Source organism: Macrobrachium rosenbergii, chromosome 16, assembly GCF_040412425.1.
Source record: "Macrobrachium rosenbergii isolate ZJJX-2024 chromosome 16, ASM4041242v1, whole genome shotgun sequence".
Classification (NCBI taxonomy): Eukaryota; Metazoa; Arthropoda; class Malacostraca; order Decapoda; family Palaemonidae; genus Macrobrachium; species Macrobrachium rosenbergii.
Genome location: NC_089756.1, coordinates 50,487,882 through 50,510,630, shown reverse-complemented (window position 1 = coordinate 50,510,630; position 22,749 = coordinate 50,487,882). Strand labels below are relative to the sequence as shown.

General features: G+C 36.4%; 2 protein-coding genes across 3 annotated transcripts in view; one reads left to right on the top strand and one right to left on the bottom strand.

Annotated features, from left to right (window-relative positions):
• Positions 1–5,068, top strand: part of LOC136846951 (dynein regulatory complex subunit 5) — an 11,855-nt gene extending 6,787 nt beyond the window's left edge. The window contains exons 4-9 of the mRNA XM_067118205.1: positions 1–136; positions 705–783; positions 1,078–1,205; positions 1,341–1,525; positions 2,413–2,669; positions 3,302–5,068. The exon at positions 1–136 is cut by the window's left edge and continues 55 nt beyond it. Coding sequence (XP_066974306.1) covers positions 1–136; positions 705–783; positions 1,078–1,205; positions 1,341–1,525; positions 2,413–2,669; positions 3,302–3,604 — 1,088 coding nt within the window. The 3' untranslated portion in view covers positions 3,605–5,068. The remainder of the gene's footprint in view (positions 137–704; positions 784–1,077; positions 1,206–1,340; positions 1,526–2,412; positions 2,670–3,301) is intronic.
• Positions 1–22,749, bottom strand: part of LOC136847428 (receptor-binding cancer antigen expressed on SiSo cells) — a 797,278-nt gene that overhangs the window by 61,997 nt on the left and 712,532 nt on the right. The window lies entirely within an intron of this gene.

The window sequence follows — 22,749 nt, the reverse complement described above, 5'->3', positions numbered from 1 at the left end:
AGGCAATCAGCGCCACATCAGATAACAAGCGAGGATGGCGGCTTCTGGCACCTCTGCTGAAGCTATGCGAACCCCACGTGACGTACTTACACCTGTGCACGCTTGCACCTGCCACTCCAAGCAAGGAGGCCAGAAGGTAACAAGCAAACACAATTGTCATAATACTGAAATATATCTGTTGTGGTTGTGGGGGAGAGTGGGGTGGGAACGGGGGAATGGCGTTTGGAGAAGACTGATTCCGAAGGGCCATAAAGATCAGCCTCATAAATGAGGCAAGATTCCAGATGTTATAGCACTGTAGAATTCTGAATCTTGGTGGTACAAGACCAGCTATTACTTCAAAGGTTCAAGCGAAGATGCAATGCATTACTACCCTAATGCTATTCTCCTTCCATTTTAATACACTTTTATCTATTTATTAATTTATTTTTTCTTTTTAATAAGGGAGATCCGTTCTTTCTGTATTTCCCTTTACCTTCTCTTACTTCCTAATGAGCACCATATTCTTTGGAAGCTTGAATTTCAGTCAATGGCCCCTGTGGGCTTGTTCCATATGAATAGGGTTCATCTTTGGAATAATAATTATAATAATAATATTGTAAAAAACACAGCACATTCTTTTGCTTAATAAAAGGATAAAATCATGTAATTCCCTTTCTCGAAAGCCACCACACCAGAGAACATAAAAAATTGGATTATTACAGAAACAGCGCCAATGAGGAACAAGGAAGTCTTGAACATCTGAATATGTATGACGTCCTCACGGCTCTGTCAAATCTTGAGGTAACCAAAGTCTCCTTAATGATGCTTTTCATACTTATTCCATAACCATGAACTGAAAGGAACTATTAGCTTTTTATCCTGATGTACTAATTCCAATTGTATATCCTTCAAGATGAAAAAGACCCCCAAATATTATAACCCTGAATCTAAAAAAGATCGTAACATTCATTTCAGTGATTTAAGTAATCAAAGATAATAACAACTGATAATAGAATAAAGGCAAATGTATATTACTCAGAAGACCGTCCTGTTCCCTATGTTCCCAATCGTACAGAGAACAACGTTGATTTGCAGGGATTAAGTGTACGTTATCAAACAGTTTTGGACGGAGGCGAACTCTGCTGGGGGGACCATGGGATCTCTGTGCAAGACGCTTCTTTCTTGTCCACGGCTGTCTTATCAAGCAAAATTACTCGTCTTAGGTAAGAAACTTTCCGTAGTGCACCTTCTGCCTTCTATGAATCAGCGTTACCTTGCATGGAGATTGCCATAAATCATTTACGTATTAACGACATACACCTCTGATTTGATAAATATTTATTTTTTCTACTGTTTAGCGTATACGAAAGTTGCCTGGACGACGACCGCGCAGACGTGTTGCTAAGAAATCTGAAAAGTCACAAGATCCTCAAGGAACTGGATCTCCAGAGTAATTTCATCTCCTGTGCTGCTGTTCCGATCTTGTGTGATTTGATTGCGTCCACCTCCTTGGAGTCACTATGTCTTCTCCATAACAAGATAGGTAGGTATTTCATCCCGGTAAACTACACTTATTCTAAGGTCAGGTACAAAGTTTCTAAGTATTGTTTTTAAAATGAGGTTGTTAGGAAATATAAGTTAGTTGAGTATGATCTGATAAGGAGATATGTGTATCCTAATGAAAGCCTTGTTGAGATCTTCAGGAATTTCTTCGTTATATTACTTAAGGGAGGTACACTTTAAAATTGTCAAAGTAACCATCGTTACTTTACTGATTTTTCTTCATCACAAGAGATTTTGAAAGTTCATATTTTTTGCTAATAGCCTCCTGTCCGATTTTGTTATTCATTTATGATGCAAGTTTTGAAGACATGTCTGGATAAGTTCAAAGTATTTTTCTGTCTTTCTGCCTGTCTGCCTCCCTCTCTCTCTCTCTCTCTCTCTCTCTCTCTCTCTCTCTCTCTCTCTCTCTCACACACACACACACACATATGCACATGTGTGTGTGAAGAGAGAGAGCGAGAGAGAGAGAAAATATTTTGAACTTATCCAGACATGTCTTCAAAACTTGCATCATAAGTGAATAACAAAATCGTACACACACATACACACTTTTATATATATATATATATATATATATATATATATATATAAAATATATATATATATATATATATATATATATATATATATATATATATATATATATATATATATATATATCGTATATGAAACGATAAATCTTACCTACCACACTCGAACAAATTTATATTCAATCCTTGTCCTTCCGTCTGCGCGAAACAATTTAGCCACTTCCCTGGGGAACGAACTCACACAAACTTCTGTAAATAAAAGTATGACTGTCGAAGAGGTACTCAGAGTCAGCCGAACGTGAAAACTTCGTCTTTTTTTCTTGCATCTCCACAACAGGTAAAAAAGGTGCCAAGCTCTTGGGCGAGGCACTAGCCGAGGCTCCTCCATTGAGAGCTTTAGCCATTGACCTTAACCCGCTCCTGAGCGAAGGAGGCGTAGCAATTCTTGATGGAGCGGCCAAGGGAGGTCAGCTCCACGTCTTGTCGATGGCTGGGTGCCGTCTCATGGACGAATGTTGGCACTACGTTGCTCAGGCACTCACGTCAGTGCCACTGCTTCAGTACATTTGCTTGGCGTCCAACCCTTTTCAGGAGGTGAGGTTTAAAGTATGGAGACGATTCTACAGACAATTTGTAATGTGTGTGGACTAATGAAATGGAGATGAATTTAGGCAGCATATTTATCTTAAACACGACGTACGTTACCTTAAAGAACACCACGGACAGTGTGATATTATTGGGCTATGCTTAATCCTGACTCACTACTGATGGAGACCTTATATACTTGCTATTCTTTTATCTATTGCATCATGTTAAACTGTAACAGCAGCTTTCAGTAATTAACAATGTCATTAATAATAATAATAATAATAATAATAATAATAATAATAATAATAATAATAATAATAATAATAATAATAATAATAATAATAGAGCTCCTGTCACTTACTGATCGATACAAGCGTTATATTTCATTCTAACTCCATGCTGGTTTAGATAATGCAATTATTCTGACAGCTTTCCTCTGGCATACAAGCGAGTTTGAAAATGTATTTGGAGAGATGATAGGGAATAAATATGTTACTTTACCTAGTACCTGACATATTGGGCGTAAGAATCATTATTAATCTATGCACGGTGATGAACCTGAGACATGCCGTAATTTCAACAATCAAAATTTTTAGTTAAGAAAAACGTTCAATCAATAGTCCCTTCCCTCAAACCAGAAACCTCCGGAGAGCGTGGTGTTAGCAGCTAACAACGTTTCGAAACGAGGCCGCGTCCTGCTAACTAACCTGGATGGAAAGACGTATCTTTTGGGGCACGTCGAAGAAGGCCGTACTTTGCCTAGTCCTTTGTTGAACTTGAGGAATAATTTGGCTACACCTCTCACTCCTGAAGCAGCCGACGAAGATATTCAACATTACCTTCCTCTTCACGGAATTTACCTCAATCCTGAGGATTTCATGATTGAGGAAGAGCTGGAGGGCCTCTGTCTCTTCTCCAAGAACCTGAATCCGGGGCAGTAAAGGAATAGTTTGGCTACGTGCAACAGAAGGACGGCCATTTCATCGCAGGCAATGGTGCAAGATTGTTGGCTATAGGTAAAATGAGTAGGTGTTGTCAACAATTGAGAGGGAAGAGAATTTGGGCGTAAGCAATGGAGGGAGGGTTTAATCACTAAAACCGGGAGGAGATTCTATTGGTAACCGAGAGCAAAAGATTTGCTTTACATGTGCAGAGGAGAATGTTTTACACCAATAGAGGTATGAGATCTAGGTCACAAGTAACAGGTAGAGAAGGTTCTGGTCATAAGTAATAAGAGAAAGAAACCCAAGTCATAAATTGTAGACTGAAGAGATTTTAGCCTAAAACAACAGAGGGCGAAAGATTAACTGTAGCAAAAACAACAGAGGCAGAAGGTCTTGGCCACAAGTATCAGAGGGACAAGATTTTAGCTGTAAGCAGGAATAAGACGGGTTTGACCAAGGCGATAGGCAAATAGATTTTGTCCATAAGAGGGATGGGATGGGATTGTCGTCTCAGACATTAGAGTAAAAAGGTTTTGACCAAAAGCCATATAGAAAGGTTTCTTCATAAGCAACAGAGAGCAAGAGAAGATTTTGATATTCTGTAACAACAGAAAGAACCTCAAGTTGTAGTCATATGAGATTTTAACTTCAATAAATAGGCAACGGTAAACAAGGGTATATCTTTGACCACAAAAAATATGTTTTGACCAAAGGCAATAGACATAAGTTCCGTCCACGTGTGATAGAGGAACGGACTTCGACCACAAGTAACAACAGAAGAAGGTTTTGACCAAAGGCATTACAGGGAAATTTCATTAACAAGCAATAGAGAGACAAGAACTTGGTCACTAGTAATAAAGGAAGAAAGAATTGACCTGTGAAAATAAAGGGAGGTTTTGAAAGGGAGATTGCAAACAAAGGCTATAGAATTAGAAGGTGTTGACCATACGATAAAGAGGGGAAATGTTTTTGCTACAAGCTATATAGGTAGAAGGTATTGGTCAACAAACAAAAAAGAAAGATGCATCTGGCTTACGGTAACACAGTTGATAGGCGGTCGTCACAAACGTTGAAGAGAACTATTTGCAAAAAAAAAAAAAAAAAAAAAAAAAAAAAAATAGATGGTTAACATCAAAATGACTTGGACGGGCTGTGATTACTAAGAGCTCCATGTAGCAGAGATCGTGTTTCTAGACACCGTGTTTAAACAAGGCAGCATGATTACGTTTTACCGCTGAGAAAAAAAAACGATAACCCTTTAACAACATAAACGCGTTGCTAGTGAAAAATGAAAGTTTTAGGATCTTTTAGAGCTAGTCTACAAATACCTAAATTGATCAAGCTTAGGACTCCACACACATCCTAACATCCTGATTACTGCTCTGCAACTTGAAAACTTTATCGTTACAATTTTCTTTTAGTGAAGTCAGATTTTGTATATCAGTTGTCATGACCAGCTATAATAAGTGAAGCAGGGGCATGTGCCAAATGTTACTTATTAACTTCAAAGTTAATTTGAAATGATTTACTGTATCATATGTTTGCCTTCGCTTGTAAATTATTTCTGTTGGTTTTTTTTATACGCATTGCATATTTTATATTTGTTATGTTGGAAATGAACATTTGATTGTAAGACCTGTTTTTGAATGAAAATGCACTTAAAATACCCAAAAGCTTTCAGACTACTGTGACCACACTTTTCTTTTCAGAAGGTTTATTAGGAACTCCTTTCTTTATAAAATCTTAAAATTTCCCCTTTGGGATAAGATACTTTTCTTTTTACCGTGACAGACTGAATGAATTTTTGTAACATGACGTCACAATTTTTTCTTCCGGACTAGGCTAAGTAAGGGCATCAAGTTGGCTATCTTATAACAAAACAATGCAACTTTAGTGTTTCGAACGCAGAGTAAGGATGAAACGCTTCAAAGCTGTCATATCCACAAATGTAAAAAAAAAATACTTCTGCCTCAGAGATGCAGAGAATGGATGAAATCGCAGAATTCTTCTATGGCCACAGAAATGGTCGCATAAATGGAAAGGGAGCTCTGAAAGAACTCATAAGCGAGCAACAATGACAAATACAGATCTTTCCATCACAAAATAATTGAAGTTGACTACATTTACGAGTGGCAACGACGCCGGAAAATTATATTCAGACTTAGAGATTGACAGGAACAAAGGGGACTATATTGCCGTTATTAAAAAAATCGCTATCATTACATTTCTCCGAAATATGGTAAGGAAAAATCCCCATAAATTACCTCCTTTATACCTGGGCTGTCCTTAAACATCGCCCCTTTTTAATAAAGAGGCCGATCCCACTCTTAGGTAAATATACTTAGGAGAGCCTTAGACACAAAGAGAGAGAGAGAGAGAGAGAGAGAGAGAGAGAGAGAGAGAGAGAGAGAGAGAGAGAGAGAGAGAGAGAGAGACAGTCTATTGTAAATGCTTTTATTTCCCTGGTGACTCCTACCGTATTGTTCACAAAAAAATACGAAGCCAAAAAAGTCCGCCGATTTTCAAGAAAGAAAAAATCTTGGTAATTGCTGCAATCACAGTTAGGGAAAAGTCTAGCGAATGAAAGTTTTTCTGTTTAACCAGCGAATCTTCATGTTCTCAATAACAGTTTAAAGGACATCGAGCATTTTTTCTCCATCTCGTAAATCTTAAATGCTCAGACACCTGCAAGTCCATGGAATGTTAATTCACTCGAGAAACTTCGTATGAAATTTGGTGAAAGACCAGCTAACATGATGCGCAGTAGATTATTTGTAGTGACAAATAAATTGAATCTTTCCTTGATAGTGACCCCCAAGGGTTTTAAACCGGTATGTATCCACCTTTGCGGCTCGTTTAGTGCAAGCCCGTTGGGGATTACCGTAAAATCATAAACAAAAGACTGTAAATATCATAAAGATAATGATCCCAAAGACATATTAGTCCTAGATAACGACCCCCGAAAACCCTTGGGATCACTATCTAGGAAAGATCCAAATAATCTTCACAGTATCTGGTAAAGTGGCATCTGATCAGGGCTACAGAGATGACAGAGAGGCAGAGGCACCTGTCCAGCAGTAATTTTGTCCTGAAGAGAGCATATTTGTATTCTGAAATTTAAAATTAATGCAGTAAAATTTAGAGGTTTAAGCTGATGAATATGTCGAGATTTCAGCTCTACAGAAAATAGACTTTGAGAAATATATGCCAAATATTACAAGTATATATTAGTCAAACAAAAACAATTTATATATTGCAAATATAAGTCAAATACTACAAATAGATATTGGTCAAACACGAATGAAAGAGGACCTTATTTTACAAATATATTATATTTCCCAACACAACTGCTCTTATGACAATCTGCGAAAATATACTTGTAGGAAAGGCAAAGAGAGAAGGCTCTTTGGCAGGGAAGAAACGAGCCAATCTGCATTACTAATGAGGCGGATGACTTTGGAATCAAGCTAGCCACAGAGATTATTAAAGGGAGTGTCTTTATATAACCTGGTATGATATTTACAGCCACCGAAATACTACAAATCAACGACAGTTATCTTAGGTAAATACAGAGTCTTTAAGAAAACTGTAGAAAAGAGTAGAGAAATAAAATCCCCTGCTCCTTTTCCAGTCGTCAAATCCCTCTTTAACGACCAAAGCGCAAGAAAACTTTCTCGGTGCTAAAAGGAAGAAGTTAACTACCCCTACTTGCCGTTACAATAACCCTCTGAGAAAACAGTGGAGTGCTCTTCTTTATTACCAGATGAGGATAAAATTAAATCAGAAAAGGGAAAAGGAGCAAGCGTAAAAAAAAAAAAAAACTCCAACTGGGAAGAACGGTACCTCCTCGTAATCCTCCCCAAGAAGCAGCGTTGTCTCGTCGAAGGAAAAAGCGCAGCAATTAAGTTCTTTCAAGAGACATCAGATCGTAACCCATAAGAACGCCTTATGCGAACGGGGCGGGGGAAACAGTCAATATTTGTGGGCTCTGAATTTCCGTTTGCATATCATTTGTGGCTGTTTGCGCGGCATCTCCGGTATTAACTCGCTGTGACAAGTTTCAAACAGGGAGAGAGGGCAAAATGGGCAATTTTTCCCAAACTAGATAATGAAGCTAAATATTTCAAAAGCTAAGGGAGAGTTGAGGTAGGGGGAGGGAGGGGAGGATAAGTGTGAGGAAGGAGGGGTGTAGTAGTAGTAGAAGGAGGAAGATCTGCTCACTTTGTGAGGCTTCGATCTCCTGGTAGAAATTTCTGAGACCTGATTTCAGACGAACACTGATTTTGTTTTTAAACAAATATGAACAGATTAGTCAGTAGTTCATACCTCAGAATAGGAATCTTAAAAGAGATGTGTAAATTTAGAATTATACTTTTGAAAAATGGTTTGTTGTAGGAAATTATGCTTAGACCTAACGGTCCCATCTTAAAACAACTCTTAACAGTCTAGTGCAAGCGACAGTGACGATAATGAGTCTCAACAATAAAAACAAGTGAAAAATGCGCCGTTCTGTACAGCGTACAATGCTGTATGAAACTTGCAGCCACGGTCCGGTGGTGGCCTCAGCCCATGAAGCTCTTAGCCGCGGCCCATGAAACTCAGTCACGGTCCGGTGGTGGCCTGTGTTGTTGGTACCCTATAGCGGTGCCAAAAGTACACTTATGGCTAACTTCAACCTTAAATAAAATCAAAACTACTGAGGATAGAGGGCTGCAACCTGATATGTTTGATGACTGGAGGGTGAATGATCAACATACCAATTTGCAGCCCTCTAGACTCAGCAGTTTTTAAGATCTGAGGGCGGACGGAAAAAGCGCAGACGGACAGACAAAGCCGCCTCAACAGTTTTCTTTTACAGAAAACTAAAAGTAGTATATAAGGTACCACTATGATAAATAAAAGTCTTTGTGGTAAGAGTATGCAGAATTTGACTTTCATCTTACTACGGTGCAAACACACCTGAAAGTACTGTAGTTAAGAGGAAATAAAATAAGACGAATGGGAATTTCTGCCACAAGAAAAACGTCGAACTAACGAGTTTCGGGGTCACAATGAATGAACTTTAACGCAATACTAAAAGCAGAAAGGATCTGTTCAATACGATAACGTGATTTACAAAATGTATTTATAGAAAGCTTGCTGAAACTGCTGCCGTGAAACAAATGACGGATAATCAAAGATGTGGGAATAAATTACGGTCGTGGAAAATGTTTAGAAAGATGTAGATACGAGCACGGAAAGAAAGGGGGGAAATGGCAGAGGGAAGGAACAGCAGCGAGACAGTAAAAGTAAATAGTAAGAAGTTGCCCCTTAATACCAACGGTAATAGCAGTAACTAAGCTGATGCGGAGATGAATGCGATCTATAAATGAGAGGGTGAGAGCTCATCACTTGAGAAAATGTACGGACAGTAAAGTCATCAAAGGCAGTAATTGAGAGATAACGACCAATTCCGTATATTTAACGAACCGACTAAAACTTTATTGAAATTCTTCATAAGGAGATGGAACGCTAGGAAGAGCAAGCAACAAGAGCCGATGAAGTCGGGCTTGATGATGCACGATGTTATTACGGACACTGAAAAGAGAGATAAGAGAAGTTGTGTGGATGGTGAACATCCTAGGCATTTTGGCTTTTGTTTTTAAAGGGGAAAGATTTAAAGTAACAGAGGCACTAACAAAAATTAAGCCTCGAGAAGTAAACAAGCGTTTGTCTCTCTCTCTCTCTCTCTCTCTCTCTCTCTCTCTCTCTCTCTCTCTTCTCTCTCTCATTGCTGAAGAGATGACGAAAAATCGCGAAGACTGAACATTAGATGCACATACTGTATAACACTAGCACTTAATAAAAAAAAGTTAGTATGTTTTTAAATTAAAGGCGGGCGGATGAGACAACGTGACCTTATCTAAACTAAGTTGGGGCCATGGCTTTTTTTTCGATATCAGCATTGTATTGTAATATTATAATAACCTGCGTAACTTGAAGAAGTTTTGCCAAAAACTATTTAGAATGATGTTTAAGAGGCAGTTCAAGTTGGAGCAGGGTGGGTGCAGGTCATGGTGCTCAATGACAGTTAGAATCATTACAAGGGTGATTGAGTAATTGATTAAAGAATACACAGAATGCAAGAGAGAGAGAGAGAGAGAGAGAGAGAGAGAGAGAGAGAGAGAGAGAGAGAGATAAGTAAAAGTCACCGATGGTAAGAAGAAGCTAAATGAATATTAAAATGGGTCAGACGAGAGCAGTACATAAGGGCAAGTTCAGTTACCATGTGCAGTAAGCATTAAGATTTAAAAAGGGTGAGCGTTTATAATAACGAACACAGGACAAGATTATTCCCCTTCCAATGAAACCAGGGAGCAATAAGAAAAGGTAAAAAATTTTGACAACAAAGAGGAATGGTTTCTACCACAATGAAACACAAGTGTCTAATTACAAGAGAGAGAGAGAGAGAGAGAGAGAGAGAGAGAGAGAGAGAGAGAGAGAGAGAGAGAGAGAGAGAGAGAGAGTTTTTGCCAAGAGGGTTAATTTAATGACCTGTCATTAAGCCAATAAGAAATTATACCAAGCATATAATTTACTCTTCAAATTCCCCACCCCCAACCCCTCTCTCTCTCTATATATATATATATATATATATATATATATATATATATATATATATATATATATATATATATATATATACATATATATATATATTATATATATGTATATATATAAGTACATATTTATACATACATATATATATATATATATATATATATATATATATATATATATATATATATATATATATATATATATATATATATATATATATATATATAAAACATGTATAGTTTTCTTTAACATGAAAGTGTGCTCTCCAGCAGGGGTAGCTCCAGAGAAAAAAAAAAAAAACAAAAATTATAGCCATATACACAATTTCACCGCTGAACTGTGGAAGAAACTCCGGGCAGAAAACTTTAACAACATTAACCTCTTCCTACACTTAAAAAGAAGAATCATCAGGTGCACACTGAACCTCCCTACATACACTGCGCCTCTCACCTCCATCGTACACTTCCTGTATATTGAACCTTTTCTTTCCAGTACCTCTTCCAAAACATTCATACATTGGTCTTTAGGTCATTCTCTTCTCATGCTATCGCTTACAAATTATATACTCTTTCAACAAGACCATACCATCTCAAAATACCTTGATCCATTCCTTCTCCTACAATAACCGTCTTATCGCTTCCAAGAATCTCAAACATTTCGCACTCTTTTGCCTCTTCTAACGTCTTATGTAGTAGCAGACAATTAATCTTAACACTTTGTTATTCGCATTCAACACATTTTACTTGCGGTGTAAAAATTAGCTACGTGTTGACCATTATAACATTATTAAGAAAACAAAAAATTAAATGTGATTCTCCTTGACAAAGCTTATTTACTATATTTGCAGTCAAAGATGAGACAATAAAGTATTTCTCCTCTTGCGTAAAAAATCTTGGTTTCCAGCTGTAAAGAATTGAATAATAAAAATTAAATTAAATTCTCACTTTAATCACAGAAGTTGAACACTAACCAATTCTAATTCCCCGTGAGCAATGCTGGCAAGTCTATGATAAAATACTCTAAACGTAACATGACATTGCAATTTAAAGCATTAAGATAGGAACAAAAAAGGCCATAATTTTCTATCCTGCTTTCTTTACTAGTTATATAAGTACTATTAAAAAATAAGGTTTTATATTAATTACATATAAAATCAAGAAATGGGAACTATAAAAAACTTTGTTTTTTATGATGTCTTAGTCAATAAGTGTGAAAACAGAGAAGAAAACGCATTTTATTTTATGCATATCATGCAAAAATATTTACAGGACAAGGAATATTCATAATAGCCAGACACACTTGAATTTTAAGAGTACTAATAAAAGCAATTAGTGTACAGATCTCGTCAATACGCAGTTCGGGGCTACAGTTTGCAAAGAAAAGTTACAGAAATTAGGAAAAATATTTGTAATACGTAAGGAATATCCAAATTTCCTTTTTTCCTAAGTTTTGGAAAAAAAATTGATAACAGGAAAAACCTTACAATGTTACCCCTTTCAAACAAATTCATGAACAATTCTTTCAAGAAAGAGTTTAATGAGATGGTTTTAAATATACGAGTATAGCAGAAAATACTCATATTCTTGAAAGCCTCCTAAACCATAAAGAGAAACTCCCTAATGCTAAGCAATCTGATATAGAAAATGAATATAAGGTTGACAGATGCAGCGCCACCTATCTAAGAACCCACCTTCGATCATAAGCATGAGGGCTTCAGAGCACAAAGAAGTTTTTATTAAGCACATTAAGTCAGCAGGGCAGGTCACCTTTCTCCCCTTCGCAAAAACCATCTCGAGGTAGGTGGCTCGAGGAGGGTTTTGAATAACTTTCATTGGCACTATTACCAACTCAGTATATTAGAAAATGTCTGGATGTACAGAATTTCTTTGCTCACTTTTACTACCATAGAAGTAGGATTTTAGTATTTTTTCTCTTATGTCCTTCATTACTTTCTATTTAGCTTGAAAATGTAGTTTTGGTAACCATTTCTTTGTTCAAAATAATTAGAACAGATATTAGTAATTTTTCCTTATTCTGACTTACTTTCTATATATAAAATAAAGTCGAACATGAAGCATTATTAATTATTATTATTATTATTATTATTATTATTATTATTATTATTATTATTATTATTATTATTATTATTATTATTATTATTAATAGTAATAGTAGTAGTAGTAGTAGCAGTGGTGGTGGTAGAATTAATGGAACAATGTTACAGTTCATCCCCATCATCATCCCAGTTTTATTAGTGGTCTTGTAACCCATTCTAACATTTTCTGAATCCTAACGGGAGAACGACAAAAGATCATACACCTAACGAAACTGACCTCGCTTGCGCATACGCAGTCATTCAACGTGACCCTACGCGAGGCGCCAAGGCAGAACACACCCAGTAAATAATTTGACTAAACAGAAACAAAGGAAGAAATTTCACCGAAGTCATATCCATTTAATCAAGAGAAGAAACGCCGTTGCATACGAAGCGCTGGGTAAATGATATTACTTTTTAGAACAAGAGAACTTGACCTCGTATTTAACGCCTGTTTTTCTCGGAACTGATGGGGTTTGCTCCAGACGATGTTCTCTGCCTGTTGGGGAATATGAGTTTTAAAAAGGCATTACTATGGTGTCAGTTTTACCGGGTAAAAATTCAAGGTTTAATACAATTTTGCTGTGTGAAAGGAATAGTTATGTACTCTATGGGAGATTATTATATTTTAAAAAACGGCAGAAGAAATACTTAAATATTCAATATTCCAAAGTACGCAGGAGGGGACAGGGTTAGTGCAAGTATGAGAATACTCGTGTAAGTGACTTGAGGACATAAAGAAAGTCGTTCAGATAAAAAAAAAAAAAAAAAACACCAGCTGATGAAGTTACAAGTGAGATACTATGGTATGGTGGTGATGTTGCAATATACTGTGGTGTCTGACCAGGTTTTGTAAGGTTTTTCTGGAAAAGGGAAAGGTTCCACTGTGCAAAGGTAAAGGTGACAGGTGGGACTGTAAGAATTATGGGGCATGGCATTACTTAATAAACCAGGAAAGGTGTATAGTAGAATACTGACTGAGAAAGTAAGAAAGATGACAGAAAGACTGATAGGAGGAAGAACTGTGGATCAAGCGTCTGCTATGAAACGATTATGCGAGAAGTTTGAAATTAAATGGCACATGCTGTCCATAACATATAACCCCAAGATAAAATTATGACAGATTCAACAGATAGGTGACGTGGATGGTGCTGCGGATGTATGCTAAAGGAAGTAACTTGAGAGATGTTAAAAGATTTTATGGTGGAGATGAAGCATAGATCTAAATATATATATGGGTGAGTGACTCGTTTGGTGAGAAAGTGGGTCTGAGAAAATGTGTTGTCTCTCTGGCTGTTTAATGTTTTTATGGATGGAGTGATGTCGGAAACCATAAAAAGGATAGTAGATGTAGGTGCAAAGTTGTGGGATACAGAAATGAGCTGTGAATGGAATGCAGAAGGTTGGTGTTTGTTTTTTGATGAGACTGTACTTATTGGGGATATTGGAGAGAAATTGCAGAAGCTAACGTCAGAGTTTGAAAGTGTTTGCAAACGAAATCAGCGAGCAAATGTGAGCAAGAATAGGATTATGAGAATAAATTGAAATGAGGAAGATGAACCAATGAATGTGGATATGGATAATGGAAGTATGGAAGGGGCATAGGAAAAGAAGGAAGGTAGAAGAGTGTGTGCAGAAGAAAGCCAAAAACGTTTCGATGTTTATGGAAGTCAAGGTAGGAATGTATGAAGGGAATCCTGAGTGAAATGCTAAGAAAAAAGGCTGAAGCCCTGAAGATTAACTTCTTGCATAGTATAAGTGACAACAAGTGTGAAAGTTTAAGAAACCTGGAGATACTTATAAGCGTAGGTGAAAGACAAAATACCTTCTGAAGTGTATACGGGGAAGAAACGGATCTGAATGTTTTGAAATGGTTTGTTCATGTTGAAGGAGTGGACGATGACAAGTTGGTGAAGAACGTACAATTTGAAAGTATTAGGCGGGACGAAAGAAAGACACAGAAAGCTTTGGACAGATGGTGTGAGAGAGATGTTAGAAAACAAGGACATCAATATCCAGGAGGTGGGAGAATGTATACAAGATACAGGTGGGTGCCTTAGTGCGTGAACAGGGTTCGTCGCCTTGCTGATGAGCTTCTCTGTGTATGTATGAAACGACTAAAGTTGTGGAAATTTCCTGCACAGGGTGTTCATCCCTAGAAGGGAAAACGGCTTAATAATGAAACTAAAATGATAAAACTGATTACCAAATTCAAGTAAAAGACAACAATTTAAAAACCATAAATTTTCTATTCTTTTGTAGAAGCAACAGAACATAAAGAACATCTCATTCATAAAATATCCCAGTTTTTCTGTGAACGCATTTAAACACGAATTGTTTAGCAAAATGTCTATCTTTTCAACGAAATCTATTCCTGACTATGAAATAAACTCAGTTGTTATTCAAGAAGGTATTTAGTTTACAGTATATGGACCCGGCAAAACTAACAAAACAAAGTTTAATTTTGACAGACCAGACACCCCATTAATCAGCAACTCCGTAAAGAGAATGTTTTATTCTAAAGGTACCTACTGTAATATTTTTGCAAAGCTCTAATTCTACTGGGTTTTCTGACTTGAAGACAAATCCACTCGAGAGTACGTACATACACTTGAAGCACCTAGCTTGAAGGTGTTGCTTCAAGCGGATGTAGCTTTAAGCTTCTTGTTAGAATTTTCATCGAATCTAGAAGAAAAAGTCAAACGAAAAAGTTCTGAGGTATGCGCAGCGCGAGACTTTTACATTTACTCTTTTTGCTCATTAAATGCTCACTTATCATCCCGTTTAACTAATGATGACAAGTCTCTCGGAGATAAATAAATGGCTTTTTACCAAGAAATCTAAATGACAGTAACAACTCAGACAGATGAAAAAAAAAAAGAACCCTAGTCACTAAACCATTGCAGGCGAGTTTCTATTCTGTCCATTTGCAGACCAACCGCGCGTGTCGTCCACCCTCCCCTTTTCGATTTGTGTCCTTCCCTTTCGAAAATCCCCTGGTAATGTCTTCTCGCCACACAATCGGGAACGAAGGAGACAAACGTCCCTAGGCAAAACAGAGGCGCAGCAGAGACATATCCCTGGACTTTCATCTGATCTGAAAGCGCCACGATAAAGCCCTCCCTGAAGGGGAGCATTTTAATCCTCCCCACTTTGCCTGCATTATACCCTATTTCTCACTCGTTCCTTCCCCCTTCTCTCTTTTATTCCGTCATTTTTCTTTCGCCTAATCCTCTTATTTGTCCTTCCACTTTCCCCTGCTTATTGGATCGTTTCTCTCATCTCCTACCCTTATAACTTCCACTTAGCATTGCACTGTTATGCCGAATATAATATAAATACCTCTGGCTGCGCGGAAGTGAGCTAAATGTTTCTATTTGTTCAACAGCGTTTTTCGGTGCTCTTTTGCTCTCTCCATTTCTTCGGATATTGCGTTGCCCTTGTTTATTTTACTTGTTTTAGCTTGCTGCATTCTTCCTTATCTCCACAAAATGAAAAAGAAAAAGGTCTTATGCTTAAAGTTTCGTGCTAAAGACGAAATTAAACTCGGCAGCTCTTCATAAATCTTATACTTCTCACATTATTCCGTAAACAATTTCATTTATCATAATGTAAGTCCAGGGGAATTCTTCTATAAGTAAAATTAGCTACACGCTTTTATTTAAAAATACACTTATGTACATGAATACATAAATGCATACATACACACGTATATATATATATATATATATATATATATATATATATATATATATATATATATATATATATATATATATATATAATCTAACAAAAATATACACATTGAAAAACTATTTTTAAAAAATTTCATCTGAGTGCCTCACATAACAAATCTTGTTTTTTTTTAACTTGCGTAACCAAGTTAATTTGAATTAATTATCACTTTTTGTTGCAGAGATTTTTTGCTTTTGTTATTCCATGATGAAATCCTGAGAGGAGAAATACCGTAAGAAATGGAATTACAGTTGGTAAAATTGGTAAAAACATATACGGTAAAAAATGTAATGGATAATAAAAACGAATGATAAGCCTTTACTGGCAACAATATTACAAAGAATAAAACGAAAAAGGAGTAAATTTGGGAAATAATAATAAGGAGAGTAAGAACAGAAAGAAAAAGCAAATAGAAAAACACTGCACTGAATCAACAAATAAATATCATACATTTGCAAAGTCACATGGCTTGTAGTGACGTTTCGCTTTAAAAAAAACACAAATGTAAAAAAGAAAATATGGAGCTGAAAGTTATGTTTTGTCCTGATGCTTTGTCGTCCTATGGTGAAACGACGGAGGGAGCGACTGATGAATGCGGGAAGTAGAGCAAAATGAAATGTAAAAACGGGAAATGTAAACAAATAAACGGGTAAATGAAGTGAGGGAGGGAAATTTCTAATAAAGACAGACAAAAGGTAAAGAGAGAGAGAGAGAGAGAGAGAGAGAGAGAGAGAGAGAGAGAGAGAGAGAGAGAGAGAGAGAGAGAGAGAGAGAGAGAGAGGGGCGAACAGCGGTCTCCCAAATTTCATTAACAAGAGTTCGCCATAGAGATGAGAGGAAAAGGCACACGGCGGATCAACGATGGATATTAAAAAAAACAGACGAGAGATGAGGAAAAGATGCAGGAACCTAACAGCAAACCCTCTCATAAACAAGAGCAAAAAAAGGGAGCGTCAATAAGAGACGATTAAGAATAAATGAATGACGCTGAAACTTATTTACAGTTCCCGAGTCTCATGTTCTTACACCTGCATATATATATAATAATGGAGAGCTATAGTGAAAAAAAGATGCAGGAAATGCAATGCCCAGACCTCTGAGAAACAAAACAAGGAAAATAAATATGAAAATTAATAAAAGGCACTTAGAGTCAACTAATATTTTCAACACCTGCAAACAAACAATTCCCAGGCCTCAAACTTTCTCAGTATATGCAATATTGATATACATTCCATTTATCATTAATATATATGAGGTATATTTAAAAAACAATAAATACCATTCTGTTACCTTCCCAGGCCTCACTGTAACCCGCTGCCCAATAAAAGGATACTCATTGCCGATGAGAGAGCATGCGGTCCTAAAGGGCTAATGTACTCTTTCAAGTTTGTAAGTTCCCTCTCGTGAACTTTATTACATTCTAGATGAGGATGAAAGTCTCGTCTCCGTCCTTAAAGCAACTGGTAAAAGTAAAACGCAGAACAGGTGAATAAACATGTTGGGTTAATAATGAAATTGAATTCAAGCTCAAACGACCCAGGAGGACATCACAAGTCTGATTTTCCTTAATGAACAGTGACTGTTTCCGGTGAAATTAATTACATGGAGATCAATGATGGCGAAGGACTTCCATCTTCATTTCTCATCTTCTCTCTTCTCTCTCTCTCTCTCTCTCTCTCTCTCTCTCTCTCTCTCTCTCTCTTTGGTCTTGTGTCGCACAGTAGCAATCTTGACTTACAATCGTGAAGCACACATTCGATCTCCACGCCAGGCGAATCAAAGACCGATATGGGCACGTTTCCTTTGCAGTAGACTGTTGTGGGTTGGTCTGAGAGAGAGAGAGAGAGAGAGAGAGAGAGAGAGAGAGAGAGAGAGATATGGATGAAATAACAGACGAGAGGACCAACATCGTCAAACTGTATATAATATGTCATATTAAAAAGAAGGGACGGCCTTGACCAGGTAATCCTCACCCCGCCGAAGTGAGTACAAATAAATAATCCAGCAAACACCTCATTTTCGTCGTCGACGGCCATAGAAGTTACAATACTAATTTGTAGCAATGAATTAATTGAAACGCTCAAAAATCTCTGAAAAAGGCACAGGTTCCTGTCATGACTATAACTGTAGGTTCCTGACATGACTATAATTGTAAGTATATAGTTTTTATTATAGCAAATAATAATAGTTTAAAATGTCCTAAATCAGGAATCTCTCTCTCTCTCTCTCTCTCTCTCTCTCTCTCTCTCTCTCATCTACTTTCACACTGACAATAGAAATATCCTTAGTAACCTCTACTAGTCTTGCTGAACACAAAATAGCAATGGTTAAATCTTCGACACAAATTTGCTATTTATTCCACATTCCTCTTAAATGAAGATTCCGTTGCCTTACGAATGCACAGAAACACGAAATGGTATGGAAAGTTTGTGTTGGCAATCTGTGGGTGGCTTGTAGTACAATTACAAGGAGAACCCTATTTTTTCCCCTAGAAAAAGTCAATCATCAGGAAAAGGAAAAATTACTAAAATGAAATAAAATTCGTGAGACGTTCAATATAAAAACGACTGACTCATCATGTGATTAAAACTGATTATTGTGTCCAAAGGAATACATCCCCTTTCGTTTTTTCCTCCAGAGAAGGCAATTATGAAAAACCAAAAAGCCAAATGAAGTTACAAAAACTATGATAAAAGCAAAAATGGAATCTGCTGAATATCACAATAGTTAGGCGGATAATCAACAAAATTTATGATGAGTTGAAATGAGAGATATCAGTAGGCAATGACTGACTATGTATCTCAAAACACGAGGACATGCCGTTTCCGTCTAGTATGGGATACATAAACGCATCAGCATGTTTATCTCACGCAGTACACACATATACATGCATACATACAAACACACACACACACACCACACACAAACGCACATATAAATTTTCTCTCTCTCTCTCTCTCTCTCTCTCTCTATATATATATATATATATATATATATATATATATATATATGATATGTATATATATATATATATATATATATATATATATATATATATATATATATATATATATATATATATATATATATATATATATATATATATATATATATATATATATATATATATATATATATAGAATCTACTAGTTACTTTTTTACTATATACGTATGTAATTTTAATAACCACAATCGATTTCTTCACACTATGGAAATGCTTGTCACTACTAAGCCTAGATGACAAGCGTTTCCCAGTGTGAAGAAATCGAGTTAAGAGGGCATTGTTGTTATTAAAATTTTACAGTTATTATATATATATATATATATATATATATATATATATATATACATATACATAATGAAATGGCTCCCTCAGGCGTTTCTTCCAGAGATGTGCACACAGGCCAGAATGGTTATTGTTATTCTTCCGCCAAACCAACGACCATCACACGCTGAGGCCTTTGGCGCTAATGCCAAGACATGATCTATTGAGACCGGTTGCTGCCATAGGCTGTCCAGTCCCCTTTTAGGTGGGGCCTCTCTCTCTCACACACACACACACACACACACACACACACACACACACACATATATATATATATATATATATATATATATATATATATATATATATATATATATCTCATGCTGTTTTATATCTCATGCTGTTTTTCCATAGCAGCCCCTCTGCCTTGCACACATTCTTGCGCTCCTGGATATTACACCCCTCCTAACACCTTTTGTACCATATATCTAGCACTTTTTAGATTTCTCCCTCTTCCTATATCATAACAATTCCGAATCATGCCTCTTCATTTCGCAAACTATCTTTCTCCATTCTTTCCACGTGACCAAACCATTTTAAAACACTAATACATAAGCTTAACTTTTTGCTACTTATCTCTGAATTTCCCACTCTTTCAATTCTTCTTGCGCAAGATATATGTGGCAAGCAATTTATCTAAGAGCTTCGACCTCTTGACGTTAACGTGCATTCAACATCCACACTTCACTTTTGGGAAACAGCTGGCTCATTAATCCGTTCCTGTAGTTTCACCATGGCTTTCATGGGAACTCTATGTCTCTTCCCCATCACTTACACAATGCTACCTTACTTGCTTCGCCTACTCTATGACTCACCTTTCTCATCCTTCCCACTATCTACGAGTATATCAACAATCCATCATCCTTGTTTCAATTAACGTCATACTCTTGTTCTTGCTTGTATTTACTTTAAACTTTCTCTTTCTGCTAACGCTTTCATTACTTTCTTATGTTTCCCTTTACTATCTCAAATCATTACTGTATCATTTCCAAACATCAACCATTCAACGCTTCATTTACGATTTTTATTTTTTTACACCACAGGTCTTAGCTCAGCTCTAATTTCTTTTCTCTAACTTAACGCATCACCCTATTCATAAAGAGAATAAATTCTCTCTCTCTCTCTCTCTCTCTCTCTCTCTCTCTCTCTCTCTCTCTCTATATATATATATATATATATATATATATATATATATATATATATATATATATATATATATATATATATGCATATGTACTAATGTATGCATTCATGGCTTCTAAAGTGGAATTAATAAAAAAAAATTATTGAAAGCTCGGCCTATGGTGGAATCCATGAAAAGATGACTCTAACTGAAAAGAAAAAGATAGGCAGATGTGCACAAAACGGACTGAGTAAAGAATACCCGATGACTGGGAATTGAAACATAGCAATGTTACCAAAGAAAGGTGATCTTTTTGAACGTGGCAATTATAGGGGCATTGCGCGTACATCGGTTATACCGGAAAACATTGCGTACACCCATTATCGATAGGCTGAAGAGAGAAACTGATAAAATCTTAGAGTGAACAGGCTGGTTGTAGAAAATAAGAGTTGCCCAGATCAGATCTTGATTTAAGACATATCTTACAGCAGTGTATGAAGCTTAAAAATCCCATTCTGAAACTCTATGTTAATTATGAGGACTTTAACAGTGTTCAGAGACCAAGACTGCGTCAATAGGATATTCCCGTTAAACACGCAAAGCTAACTGAGTATCCATGAACAGAGTATAAACCAAGTCTTTTCTTATTCACGAGAGGGGCAAACAGCAATGGTGACATAACATTCCCCTGTAGTAGCCGCTAACTATCTACTGTAAACTCTGTTGACAAAACTCTGACAAAAATCAATTAGCAAAACAACCACAAGATTTACAAATCTCCCGCTAAGCACACATCATCCGTCTAGAGAGTGCACAAAGGTATGAAATGATAAGAGATGGAAAAAGGACAGATGAGGGTCTGTCCTTCAAATATTTAGGAACAACGATATCCTGTACATAATTTTTAAGTTGGAATTTAACGAAAGACTAAACAAGACAAGTCAAACAATAGGCAGGATGACTAAGATAAAGAGTTGGAAAATGGATAGACTGATTTTGCATATGAAAGGAAGCTTATACTTTAGTCTAGTATGATATGCTGTGCTATACGGACAAATATCAAGGTACGACAATGAAACTGTATCTACAAAACTTTGTTTATTTCAGAACAAAGCTTTAAGAAAAATATCAAGAGGCGGATGGTAGGATAGAGTGATCATAATAACATCATAAGGGAAATTACGGAAATTCCATATGTAGACAAGAAAATGAGGAAATGTTGGCAGACCCAGGCTTACTTGGATGAGGACTATGAGAGAGGTAGCTACAGATGAGTGGAGATTTGTGGAAGTGGGAGAACAGAAAGGGCAAGACTGGCAGATTTTCGAAGAAGCCGTTTGCATCGCACAGCGCTGAAGGCAATGGTGTATATATATATATAAATAAATAAATAAATAAATAAAATATATATATATATACATATATATATATACTGTACATATATTTTATATATATATATATATATATATATATATATATATATATATATATATATATATATATATATATATATATATATATATATATATATATATTCTGAACATTAGCACGGCATAACATTTTCCTACAACAGAAACAATGATCTTGACATTCGGACGATAGCTGTAAACAAAATAATTTAAAATTTTAAGACCTTTGCTTACAACTGCAGAAATTTATGTGCCCAAGTTCTCAACTCAAGAACAATAACTGAAAACATTTGTTACGGCAAAAAACTGTGAGCAAAGCTTATAACTTACACACAACGACCAAGTTTTTTTTTAGCGCAAGCAGCTAAGAACAAAGATTTTAACTTAATAAAAAAATTCATGCGATTGACTATGAACAAATTTCCAAACTCAAGGTTAATGGTTAAAAATAAACTAATTGTACATTCAAATAACCATGGATAATGACCCTGTCTCGCGGACAATAATTTAAAAATTTCATGAAAACAACTGTGAATAAATCTTTCAACTCGTGAACAATGACCCCACCCCTCCGAAAAAAAATGAGAGCAACTGTGAATATAGTCCATTCATGCACATAACAGCAATGAACAAAGCTATTAACATATGAGGTAAACGAACCAACCAAGAACAGCGGAGGTTCACTGAAACGCGGACAAATCCCGCTTATGAAACAAAGAGAAAAGAAACGAGATTTATTCATGGAGAGAGAGAGAGAGAGAGAGAGAGAGAGAGAGAGAGAGAGAGAGAGAGAGAGAGCACCCCTCCCCCCAAACCCTGTCCTCCTTCCCAACACCACTTTGGCATAGCCTCATG